Source organism: Aythya marila (genome assembly GCF_965140915.1).
Source record: "Aythya marila genome assembly, chromosome: 4".
In the NCBI taxonomy this organism is placed as follows: Eukaryota; Metazoa; Chordata; class Aves; order Anseriformes; family Anatidae; genus Aythya; species Aythya marila.
In genome coordinates, this window is record NC_139045.1 from 5,775,581 (window position 1) to 5,789,079 (window position 13,499).

The window sequence follows — 13,499 nt, forward strand, 5'->3', positions numbered from 1 at the left end:
AACAGAGATAAGTACGAAATACTTTACTAGAAGTTGGGACAGGATGAGGAAAGTAATGCTGAAATGAAGCTGCAGGGCAGGATTTTAATGGTACCTGTATGATCTGCAAGTGCTTACATCCCACTGCACTTCAGCTCTAAGTTGAGAAACTCCCAAAGATGCTACCCTTAAGAGCTGTCTCTCACTTAGAGCTATTACCACAGATTCAAAGTTGCAAGACGTAAGTATTAAAGGCTGTTCTCAGTTTTAAATCTGGCATCTTCCATAAAGTATAGATTACATCATAACCCCTAAATAACTGGAGTCCCACAGTACTCCGAATACTACGTAATTTGGTACAAAATATTCTTAGTGTGGAAATGAAAGCTGAGGTGTTGACAAATAGATGACGATTAGTAACATACTCTGAGAACAACCTGATCTGAAAAGGTAGATGCATCAACTGTATTAGGATATCACATCGCATGCATTTTGTTTGTGAAATTTTGACTAAATTATTTGTTCTCTTCACATTCTATTTCTGCCTGTAAATAAATGCTGTCTCATCAGTTTTTTACTCCTCTGATTCAGAACTTAAAATACATGGCTGTGAATAAAACGCCTGCACCTTTGAACAGTCAAATTTTTTAACCTTGGCTGCCATCACAGAAGGCTAAGGTCACAAGGCATCAGAAATAAGCTGTTAGCACAGCTCCACACTAAATCTAAAACTCATGTGTCATGGGTTTTCACTTCTGCCTTTGACATTAGCTATTGGGAGGATGATGTTTTTAACCTTATGGAGTCAGAAGAAATGCTGCTGTTCGGGAAAACACATACTGGCAGCGCCCTGGCTGCTGAAAACCAAAGCCAGCCTCCAAACTGGCTGTGTTAGAGCACACTGCTCAGCCCACTTTATTTTCCCTGACGTGCAACTTGTCTTTTTCTCCTTTTCAGCAGCCAAGACAGGCACGTACTCTGAGAGCACACAGTGAGCACCGCTCAGTCTCCAGCAGGCACGCTATATAATTACCGGTAGGTCTTCTTGGTTCTCTCTAAAGGCCCGTGTGAACATGCTGACAGCTCCCTCCATCTACCCCCGTGCTCCCATAATCCGTGACAGCGTGCTTCCCGCAGAACAGGCCGGATATACTGCACGTGGATGGGGGAGCACTGAAACATTCCTGCTATTAATATACTCTATCTGCTTCAGATGTGTTTCTCGTTCCTTAAGGAAGGTCTGCTTTTTTCAAGAACAGGTTCAGGCTAATGTTAGCAGTCAGGAAGCCAGCTATAGCAGCATACCTCTTGAACACATGCTGGTTTTAAAAAGGTCGGGTTACTTACCCAAAGACATCGATTGCATACTTCAAACAACATTATATATAAAGATACCTCAGTATAAATGGCTATGCATCAAGAGAGGAAAAGAGAAAACACTAGAAGTTTCCTCTAAAGAAAAACAATTTGGAAACTAAAATGTATAAACTCAAATGTACAGATCAATTTTCACCCTGGAATTTAGAACATAAAGACCAACACTATTAAAGCGTTTAACAAATTCCTTTAATTCCTTTGCAGGAATTCACCACCCTGTTGGCACTATGGAAGGCAGGTCCGTAACAGAAGCATGGGGAGCTGAGCACAAGTATTTCATTTTTAAAGAAGAGAAAGAAAAATACGAATGCAAGGAAATGACAACATTTCTGTGCTGGAACATCCAGATGGGACTTCTCTGACCACTGTGTCGCACATGATCTTGGACAACGACCAGCTTTGGTGCACACCCAGCACTGGAGTGCTTAAGCACATCTTTCTAGGAAGACACAGCATGCTCTACTATTATCTTTAATTAGTTTCTGCAGTAGACTCCAACACTCAAACCTTCTCTCTGCATTTTTATCCATATTAGCTACCTCAAATCAGTAAACACAGAAGTCAAGTATTCAATACCAAGTTTACTCAGGCTGAGACAGAAGAAAGCCACCAGCCAGAAACAAAGTCGAAAAAATAATCTGTCACCCATACTACAAAAATAGTGGGTCAGCTTTCATTCCCAGCAAGTATCAACACACTACCACATTAAATGTCTTTATGACACATTTGTATCACACTGAAGAGTTTTCCTCTCATCTCTTAGACTGATTAATCAACAGCTGCCAAATGCAGAAGTTAATGATTGCCATTTTCTTCAACTTCTAGCCTTATATAAATCACAGTTTTGTCTTTATCTGACCCGATAAACATTTTCCATTGTTCTCAGTCTATGAAGGAACTTAGAAATAAATTAAAAAGTGCAGGTCCTGAAAGAAGAGCAGGGAAAAGAAACAAAAGCAGGATACAACAGTGAGCAGAGTGGAGAGTCAAGCCTTTTCAGACTGCAGGCACGCAGTACCAAGGAAATACAATCAGTTATTTGCTCTGCATGCTAATGACACGGCAGGTTCAGCTTTCGCATCACAGCCATCGGTCTGTCAGCCTCCAACCCCTTTGCAAGAAATTCTGTTATTGTTTCAAGCCGTGCAGGGAGAAGGAGCAGGCCGCCTGAGCTCCGGGACCATCTCACCCCTTGAAGGTGTATTTCTTGCATGCTGATCCAGGGGGTGGAACAGACGCGCTTCACTGCTCTGAGCAGGTGGACTTGTGTGTGGTTGCTCACCTTCACAGGGTGGGAGGAAGGCGTAATAAAAATGAAGTGACCAAATCTTTGTCATATGCATTACTTTGTCATTAAGGAAAAAAAAAAAAAAAAAGAAAAAAAAGGAAAAAAAAAGGCAACGACAAGAATTGCTTTACAAAAAAAAAATTACAAAGAAGTAAACTTTTGCACTGTGTTTCTGGAACAAACAGAATAAGAAGATAGTAAGTTGCAGAAAAGATACTTTATATTCTTTATATAAAGACAACCTTTCCCTACCACAGGAAGTAACCTACACATGCTTCCAAATATTGGTAAAAATTGCAAGTTTTCAACTGCTCATATTTGTCTGTGAATATAGATCTTATTGAGGAGTTGGTATTAATTTTCTGGTGAACACGTTCTGGAAGAAGTACTAGTCCCCCCGTTATTACTATAAACTAGAGAGCTGGCAGAGGGTATTTTCTTTCAGAAGGCTCAGCCTTTTTCTTAATTGGTTAGAGCTGTTAACCTGGGATTAAAAAGCCAGAAGGGAAACCCTGAAGTCACTTAGATGTGAAAGCACAGGGGTGAGAGCATGGTTATCTATTGTACAAAGTCACTGCAATAAACTGCTGACAATGACAATGTAATAAGAAAGATGATCCTAATTCCTGAGTGACCTAAAGTGAGGTCTAGATTGCCACTGGAAAAGGACAAGCCTTCAGGCACCATCACACTGTCCAAGTTCAAGAGTCCTGCTGTGAGGCTGTGTAGTTCTTTTGGGTTGATCCATGGAATATGGCTTTATCTTCGAGGCCTGTGCCTGTTCATCAGCACTCATACTCAAAGAATGTCTCTCACCAAGAATCTGAGCACACTTTAAAGCCCAATGCCATTCGCATATCCTAGAAAGACTTGATATATGCAAGAATATTCAATCAATACTGGCTAAAAAACTTTAATCATTTATCACACTTTTCTGTCTTTGGCATTCAATGGAAAGTGAATAGATCAAGCCTACATAGTCAACCAATTTGCACAGCATTCTTTTGATATTGTTAAAGCAATCCATACTTATAAAAATGGTTACATATACATGTAACAACAGCACTGTTTTCTGAAAAAGTTCCAGACTGACTGAAACAGGCATAGAATAAAATCATATAATCCTATCCTTTACAGTCAGTCCAGAGTAAAGGGAGATAAAATAACTTGATAGATGACAAAATAAACGAATCTTCAAATAATCTTTTTTTGAAGGATTAGTAAATCTGAAAACAAACATATAACTATTTTTAAAGAAAACAATATAAAATCAACACATCAAAAGAAGGTTAGCAACACCAGGGTACATTTTTAAACAAAAAATGTTTTAGTTCTTCAGGTAAGATTTTTCTACCATACTTCCTCAGCACTGTCAGAAAACATATGGACATTTTCTGTGGGCTGGGACAAACGAAAAAGAAAAGCGTCTTAATGAGATAACCGTGTATGTGAGCAAGTCTTAGGCAACAAAATCCAATTCTGTATTACAGTTTTGCTTTATGCTATATAATCCTTATACTGCTACATGTTTTTTTTCCAAAAATTGATTGTTAAAAAACAAACAAAAAAAAAACACAATGAAACTAAGGTGATAAGTCAATAAGATAACACTTCACCCTTCCAACTTTTATTTACACAATGCAATTTATTGCTAGCTACCTCATTCAGGATTACAAACACAAAAAATGAGAATGAATCCAGGAAATATTTTTTAATTAAAGAAATGTTATTTCACTATCCAAACCTGAGCATTGTGACCTCAAGAAATAACAGTTCTGAACACAAGATTACCAAATTACCTGATTCAGATTCATGGCAGCAGGTAGATACATACTTGATGTTAATCACATTAATTTCACATGAACAAAAGCAACTGCTTTCCTTGGATTATCCCACTGAAGATGTCATCTTCTCCACAAACACAAGCCCCGTATCAGAAAACTATACAGCAATAACAGAGCTGGTGTATGAGTTTGTTACCCTCTGCCTGCAGGCAACACACACAGCATTCGTGGGGGTGGGAGTCAACAATACCTTTGTGATTTCACAAATAAATTCTCTTTCTTGGACTTCACTTTCTTACCTTGATTGCAGGTTTTTCCAGTGTATCCTGGGTGGCACTTGCACTTGTTTGGCCCAACGCATTCACCATGTTTGCACCCTGGCTGGCATATAGCTGCAAACAGAAGAACACTCATTACTTTTCCACTCCAGTCCCGACTGACAGTGCATTACTTTAAAACAAATGGCAACGACCTAACAAAAATTGTACCATTTATGTTCCTCCCTTGAGCATCATTATGTGTCTCAAATACCACTGTTCAAACAACAGATGCACTTTCAAAAAAAATTGCCACCCCAATACACGTGGGAAGAACGAGATCCTCATTAGTATTCGATTTTTGTACAGCAGGAGGTTGTGCTCCTTCTGGGATATTAAACTCTTTTAGTACCTCATCAGCTCGCAGACAGCGTGCCTTCACTTGTGCTGCGTGTTTGTGTGCTGTGATTCACGTCGCTACATTTGGTAAGCCTGGAATATGCCCTGGCTATACAGGAATGTGTGCATCAATGTCAAAGCTGACATGCAAACCGAGCCATGGTTCAGTCACCAGTAGCAACAGCACAGGTCCTAGCATTCACAGGTAAGATTCTTCTGAGACTTCTAAGCAACATCCTTTGTCCACTTATTAACAAATGTTTTGCCTGAATCTGTCCCTCTCAGGTGTTTGGATTCTGGCATGGGAATTACTTTTATTTTTCTTCTTTTGGAGAAAAAAATGGACTGGGTAAAAAAACCTATAATATGCTGCTTTATCACTGCATGCATCCGAGTCACTTTCACTCTGAACATTTCATGCATTTATTACCAATCCTGCTGTATAAATACACTCACAGAATGTGAATTTATGTTCTATTTGCTTCCAAAGTCAAGTTTGCCAGGTAATTTCTAATTCCCCAGATGGAGCACAAATACAGAACTCCAAGAAGCAATAGTTAGGACACCATCTTTGGTACCTCCCTCAACATAACACAAATAGAATGCCTAAACTTTTAAAATAACATAAGCACTGCTTTTGAAGAAACGTAAGAATTCATCCACAAATTTATTTCTGCTGAGCTAGGATTATTTCTTAGATGCTAACAGGAATATTTACAGAGTGCTAGGAATCCTGCATAACTCTGGAAACCATTTCATTGCTGAAAATTTTAAATATTTCCAAGCCTTTTTTACTAAACTTATTGTTTCAAGCTAGTGGAAAACTGAAATATTTAATAAGCTCTAAAATTATGTTTATCATTCTATGACAGGATGCAGATGTACAATTCTAGTGAGCTTACTGCTTAAGCAAGACAGACACAAATGAGAAAGAAATCAGAGGGTGGCATAACTCAAGTACTCTGTAATTAGGAGTTATTATTTACTCTAGCTTTACATTCATTTTCTAAGCTAACAGTATCATTTGGAATTTGCAAAGTAACTAACTAAACCCAGCTGTAATACTCATTAATCTGACAACAGCCTATATCATAAAATTGCATGTATTAAGGATCTAATTTAATAGAAATCTGTCAGAATGCACTCACAAATGCAGCTTGCGTTATAGCCAGGCTGTTCAACAGGGTTGAATTAAACATAATTAAAACAGAAAGAAGAGATTAGTTATGGTTATGAAAGAACTATGCAAATACATCTCTGATGTTCTAAAATCTTTTCCATAAGATGGAAAGCATCCAGAATTAGCAGTTCCCACAACTGCATCCACAGAAGCAACTGTTAGCACAGAAAGAGCTTGCTCCAGTTTCAGGACTGCATTTGCCCTCTACTATTATCAGGGCATTTTTTTTGTTTAAATATTGGACAAATATGAACAGTCATATCCCCAAGAACACAAGGCTTTGTTTTCAATCTTCAGCACTGCTCTTTGTGGATCTTCCTAACACTTCTGCAGTTTCTTCTGTAAATCTGTTTTTAGGAACATCTTAAAAGACAACAGAGTGGGATGTTTTTAGTTAATGCAAAAGCTTTCTTCCTATAAACACTGGTCAGAAACAAAGAAACAGAAACAACACCCAATTAGAGAAAGTGGCTGTAGTAGTTTAGTAGACTGCTCAATGCTCTGTTTCAAAAAGTGTGCCCTCGGGTGATGGGCAGACAACTGAAGAACAACTGATATATCATGAAAAACTTCTGTAGCCCTGTAGTTGGAAACAATTACTGCTTTTTTAATCATTAGAAGCAAACAGGGAAAAAAAAAAAAAATATGTGCACTGCATTAAGAACTCATTTAGACCCAGTGACTCTCATCTTCCTGATATCACTGACCCTAGAGGTAATGATAGCAAAATGAAGACTATGTAGACGAAGTCCATGACTCTGAAGTCCCCAGGGAAAAAACAAACAGATGTGATTACACTAGTGTAGAAACAAAAATGACTACCAATATGTTTCCATGAAATTTCAACCATCCTTTAAAAAAATCCATATTGTGAAGTGGGACACAGTTTAGTTTAGCTGACATTAAAAAGTCTTAGTCCCCCTCCTTAAATGTATAAAGCAGACATTAGTAGCAGCTCAGACTGAGAAAAAAGATCTTACACCTGAAGACAAAAAGCCTTACACAATTTAGAAATGGAATTTTTTCTAACTCGGAAGGTCTGGTATCTGTACTACACCAAAAATTACGTAGCAGCATTAATAAATAATTATAATTATGAATAATTAGCTCTTAGCATTAATTAAATATCTAAAGCAAATGATATAGAACAACCATGAGGGATCTCATAGTTGTATAGCTTGTATATAACAAACAATGGGATCAATGTCATCCTCAAGGAGTCATTAGTTCGATACACCTCAACCAACTTAGCCCCATCCTAGGGTTCCATTTGCACAAAGTCAATAATGAAATCCAGGTATAAAAACAGACCTGAGCCTGACTTTCAGATTTCCGACTTTTTCATTTAATAGCAGGCCATTATTTCAGCTCTCAGGTAGATCTCTAGATGGACATGGCACGTTGATGTAACTTGTTTTTTGTTTGTTTGTTTTCAATTTTCCAATCTATTTATTTTCTTGCATAGTTCCAGGTACTCTGCTCACACATGAATAGACTGAGTGCATCAATTTTTTTAATACAATTAGGCTCATAAAGAGTGAAAAATAGCATCTCCCAAACTAATATTCTCTGCATCTTGACGTGTAAAAGATGCAGAGACCCCCACAATCAACCAAAATAAAACAAACGGAACATTAGATCAGCTCAAACTTGTAATGACTGTTGTAAAAAGACTGAAATAAGCCATGTCCATGGACTTCAGACTGCTGCTTGACCTCATTTCCTTACTGGCCAAGGAGGAAATGCAGACATTGAAGAGCTACACCAGGCTGACAAAGTCACACTCTTACAGGCTTACAACAATAATATCCGAAAGACAAGGATCTGGAGAGGTTACCAAAGAGGAGCAAACAAGTCTTTATAATAGCAAATGTTTTAAACAAAAGTTAAGAGGACATAGGTATGCTTGTTGTATAGACGAGCTTGCCACTGAAAACAAGATTGCTAATTTACTGTTGAATCAGCATCAAGAAAGGTGGTAGATTTCTCCAAGAAGTCCTCTCTGAAAGCATTTAAATGGGCACTCCTATAGGACAGTAACGTGGATCGAGATGGAAAGAAATCCTAAGCACAGCTACCTTCATAATCAATCAACTGTTGCTGATTTATCTAGGCCAGTGAATAAACTACAACTAAACTTTGCATTTCACTTTGTTGCCTGGTTCATTCAGGAGATATCAAAAAATGAACACTGCTCTCATGATCGTTCATTTCAGTCTGAACACTTTATATCATTTTTTGGGCCAGATATGAAGATTTGCTCTGCCTCAGTTCCCCCTGACTTCAGTGGGAGTCAAGGATGTACGTATCCTAAAGACTTTTACTTGGCCATAAATCTAGCCAAGTACCTATTTTGAAGGTTGGCAAGAACTATTTTTCCCTCCAAAATAAGATAAATACCGTGCATTTTAAGTTTCACGTAAACTCCAGGACAAACTAAACTTCCTGTAAAAATAATGGAGAGAATCGAAACATGAGTGAACCATTTGGGTTTAGGGTCAGAGTTTTTTTCCTCAAGTGTGTGAGAAAAAGAATTTCTGGTGAAATGCACACGTTGTCAGCATGTGTTACGCTTGTGTAAAAGCGAGAAGCCACCCATCTTCCCAGCCACTTCTAACAGCTGGTGGCGTCTAAGCATGACTAAATCACTCTGAATTATTATTTTTTAATTGCTGTGCAAGTACACTAAGTGAAAAACACATTCAATTAATTTGCTATGGAACAGCAATGTTCAGGGGTTGGGTTTTTTTTGTTGTTGTGTGCTTGTTGGGTGGTTTTGTTTGTTTGTTTGTTCCATCTGTGTATTCTCCCTGCAGACAGTTCCCTCAGACACCCTCGGGAAGTTCCCCTCAGGTTTTGTCACTAAACCAGCCACCTTTGGAGGGCAGTGGCATCTACTGTCACCTCTATTCCCTCCCATCTGCAACTGTGATGTTAACGATTTACTACTCCATCACCAAGCACTGCCTGGTGGAGTCCTAACCAGACACTTGTACTGCCTGGTTCCTACCTAACTTCATTTGTGGTCAACAGTGGAAATTCCTGAGCTTCCTTAGTGGAGTTATCTTTACCAATATAACTCCATCTGGTTTTCCAACACTTCTAGCTATGTCTTCCATCAAAATAGCCTTAAGTAGAATTCTCTGAGACATTCCCAAATACTATTTTTTTTCTCTGCTTTGCCTCTAAATTTGTTCCATAATAGTTATTTCTGATTTTGCACGCCTTCTTGAGTGATGCCCACAAGAGGGTTTCATTGACAGAAGTTGCCCTCAGAGTCTTTAGTTGCTCTTTCTGCATCCCTCCACTCAAATCTGCCTCAAAATGCCAATGTTCAATCTGTCCTTGAACCTATTTTCAGCTCTGAAGTCTAAGACTGCTTCAGAATACCTGCATCTGAAACTGTATTGATCATCTGTCTTGCTTCTGTCCTCTCTTCCCAAGGAACATATAGACCCTGATTTATTCTGACCCTAAATCCCAGTTCCTTAAAATTCAGTTTGCCCAAACACAGCAAGTAATTAATGTATCAGCCCAGGGATTATTACACACTATTGACCTTCACAAAACTCTACTGGATTCTCTTATGCTGACGAACGCAGAACAGGCTTCCAGTCTTACGATCACTATGTTCTCACAGTGCCAACTTAAAAACTAGACTTGCGTGTTGGTGAAACAAGCTTTCTTCTCTGCTTCCTCATGCACGTGAAACTGTCTCCCTTTTTCCTGTGGCGTTAGCAGACCTGAAGTTCTCTACTTATCTGCCTCAAAGCCAATTTCAGCTTGTGTCTGCCTACTTCTGTTTAGCCTTTGTATCTCCACCTGCTTCTCCCACAGGCATAGGTAGCAATGTCATAAACACACAGAAAAATAAACCTACCTCATTCACAGTTGTTTTGATCTAGAGATTCCTCCAAGGTATGAGCTAACTCGCACAATAAATCACTGGAGCTCTTTCAAAGTTACATGTTTCTTTTTTGCTCTACCACACGCAAATGCAGAAGAATGCAGAAAGCTGAACGTACCACACAGCTATCAGTAGGGGCTACAGACATGTGATTACCATACCTCACATTACAGAATTACTTCTGAAAAAACCTTGCTTCCCAGATAAGCGTGCTAGCAGTCCCAACACGCATCTCTGTAGAGTTTCGTAGGCTTGATTAAGGTAACTGGGGTTTAACTTTCAGATAATTTCATATGCAAAACGTTCCTTAATCTAGTTTTTGAAAGACAAAAAAAGTCCTTGACCAACTTCAGTAACCAGAGACTGACGATATCGCCAGATAAAATGGCAGTAAATAATGCCTGAGTATTTTTCCAAAAGTGATTTGCATTTATTTGTAGCATTCATGATAACATGTTAAATAGCACGCGGGAGCTTCTACCTGAAACACGTAGTGCTATTAAGTAAGCGGCTCCTAATTTTACATGCAGAGCTACTACCTTTGCCTGCATAAATCAGTTACTCAATTTGCACATATGATTGTGGTAATGGCACATTAACATGACAAACTGCAACCAGAGGAGAGGGGGCTGGCTATTCATGCAGTGAATTCTTTGCTTGCTGCCAAATGTGTTTCTCAACTGCATATGCAAATCCAGACCCTGGTTCACGAGTGCCTTGCTATTAAGAACAGTGCTTAAAAGTACACACAATTTTAGCTTGGGTAACACTGAAATCAAAGGGATTTAATGAAGTCAGTGAAAGTTAATCTGATGCTTATGCACTTAAAACACTTTTTAAACGTCAGTGAAAATCCATCTAACACAATGCAAGTTAGAAAAGCCAGAAATATTTCACTTTTTGTCATGCTTTTCATGTTTGCGTTTCCACTGGTTCATGACACCTCCTTAAAGACCTGCACTTTATCATCTCAAATGCATGTTTGATACCTGAATCTTTCTGTGTGTGTACTGAACTCTAGCTGGCAGAAGCAGGCTACCACGGGTGTCACTATGTGTGGTGGCAGAGTAGAAATGGTGCCCTAGTGCTATTTTGGTTATAGCAATATAACGCTCAGGGGCTTCAGTGATACCTCTATATCACGGTAACACAGCTGACTTTTATGCCCAGATGAACAGCCGATTGCTTTGCTCCTCTTCTAAAGACTGGTGCTCCCACCACAGGGATAAGTAAACAGATAAAAAATTAAAAATAAAAAAATAAAAAATAAGCAAGCAATTCTTAAGCAGCAGAATCTAAACTGATTTCATTTTGTTCTAATATGCCAGGTCATACATTGCTGTAGACCAGGGGCCGTGACATTTCCCTGTAGTGGGAATGCCAGCCTGTCGTGGAGGTGCAAAGCAGACAACAGTAAGTGCTTCAGCCATCCCAAACTAACCTCCCACTGCACAATTCAATGCTGGGAAAGCAAAATCAGGCCTCAGAAATCTGGCAGCTTGTAAAGGTGATGCTGGGAGTATAAATAACTTTCAGGAGAGAAAAAACATTGCTTGGAGTTTGAGAATAAAATAAAGAAATTGAAAAGAGAAAGAGAAAAACGGAAGTGTGAAATAGGTTAGAAAATAAGATTCTCATTAGATAGGTGACTGGGATTAATAAAAACAAAAAAAAAACCTTTTCATTTCCTTCCACCCTCATCTTCCCCAAAATCAGTGCTTTAAAAGAGAAAGAGAGAAAGAAAGAAAGAGAGAGAGAGAAGAAAAAAAAGAAAAATCTACATCTTCTTGTCATGTATTATAGTTTTCATAAACTTATGACTTAGAGGCCATAACTCCAAGTCATAATCTTGCCAAAATTATTTCAAGAAATATGTTCAGCTAACCTTTGGGCTGGCACCTTAGGCTGGCTATTCTCTGCCTTAAGACGTAGAAAGCTGCAAAACAAATATCCAAAAAAAAAGAAATTCCAGCTTTTTTTTTATTATTATTATTTTTTCCTGTAAGGAGGATGGACTTGGCTGGGGCTTTTATCAACTTGTTACATTCCTGGAGACTTACACACATTCAACATTCAGAGCTTTTCTGAAATAAAAAAAAAAATTCTGGTACACATTTAAAAATGGAAATACCTTACATCAGTCTTTCATTACGAGATTTAGCAAACACATTCTGATATATGAGAGTAATTCAATATAATGATGTGATGCTATTCTTATTCAGTCAACTAAGGAGCTACATTTTGTCATGTTTTGTAGGGTACACAGTTGTAAAAATTCTCGTGTTTCACAATTTATGTTCCATGTTTCCACCAGAGCATAAATGTTGTTCTTAAAGAGACAGTATCCTTTCGTTTAAATACACGTGGACATTCTCAATGCTGCACCTCCACAAAACAAACGTGAAGGGTTGCATCTGGATGCTAATTTGAGAATAATTAAAATTACACCCATTTTAAAGTATCTGAACATCTGCAACCAATAAATACGCTGTCGTATAGATTTACTGGTCATTTTTATAATGTTTAAATTTTCAATGTCAGCTAAATTAAAATTAATGCTTGGAGACCTTTCCAGCTCGTACTGCCATATGAAACTAAATACACTACAAAAGTTAAATAAGATGGAAACAGAGATTTATGTTTCGGGCTCATACTCAATCAATTTACTTGCCAATAAAATGAAAGGTAGCAGCACAGCTTGTTAGGCTACATAACCTCATTATAAAAGACGGGGGCTTAAGCAACAGTAGCTCTTTGTGTTTTACGCAATGTGTGTCCAACACTTAAAGGTTTGCTGTGACTGCAACTTTTATCAATTTAAAACAGTTTTCAACAGAAAATCCCTTAGTGTTTATTATAGTGGAGGGAGCTTCCCCAGGTTGCTGATGGGCTTTGAGAGAAGCCCCACGTACAAATACGATCAAATCATGTTACTGGTGATATTTCCCTGGGACAAACTGGACCACAAAACTATGATTCTATGCAGGAGGGATGCAATGGGGGAGTGGAAAAGGATACTGTATCTTTAACATAGCAAAGTCATCACTGTTTAGGACCATAAAGCTTCTAAAGTGAACACAAACACTGAATAAAAATAGCAAAACCTCATTTTATTTTCTTGCATGACAGTATTAAAGTGGTAGTGCAATTCTGTACAAATGTCTTTTCTTTGACAAACACCTAAAGATGCACAAAGTTACCGGTCATACGGTAAGATCTGAGCATAGCAATATTCATTAAACATTGCCAACACGATGTGTTAATGTTCTCACAACCACAAATTTAGTAACGAAACTCTTGCTGGATTTAAGGAGGCTTAAGCCAGTGG

The 13,499-nt window shown here is 38.3% G+C and overlaps 1 protein-coding gene across 2 annotated transcripts in view; it reads right to left on the reverse strand.

The window, feature by feature from the left end:
* NPNT (nephronectin) overlaps nt 1-13,499 on the reverse strand; it is a 48,429-nt gene that overhangs the window by 27,043 nt on the left and 7,887 nt on the right. The window contains exons 3-4 of one of the 2 annotated variants that reach the window (XM_082759771.1): nt 12,057-12,107; nt 4,728-4,820 (exon numbers count right to left, since the gene is read on the reverse strand). In XM_082759771.1, the coding sequence (XP_082615897.1) occupies nt 4,728-4,820; nt 12,057-12,107 (144 nt within the window). The remainder of the gene's footprint in view (nt 1-4,727; nt 4,821-12,056; nt 12,108-13,499) is intronic. The other variant, XM_082759772.1, reaches the window with a different exon arrangement.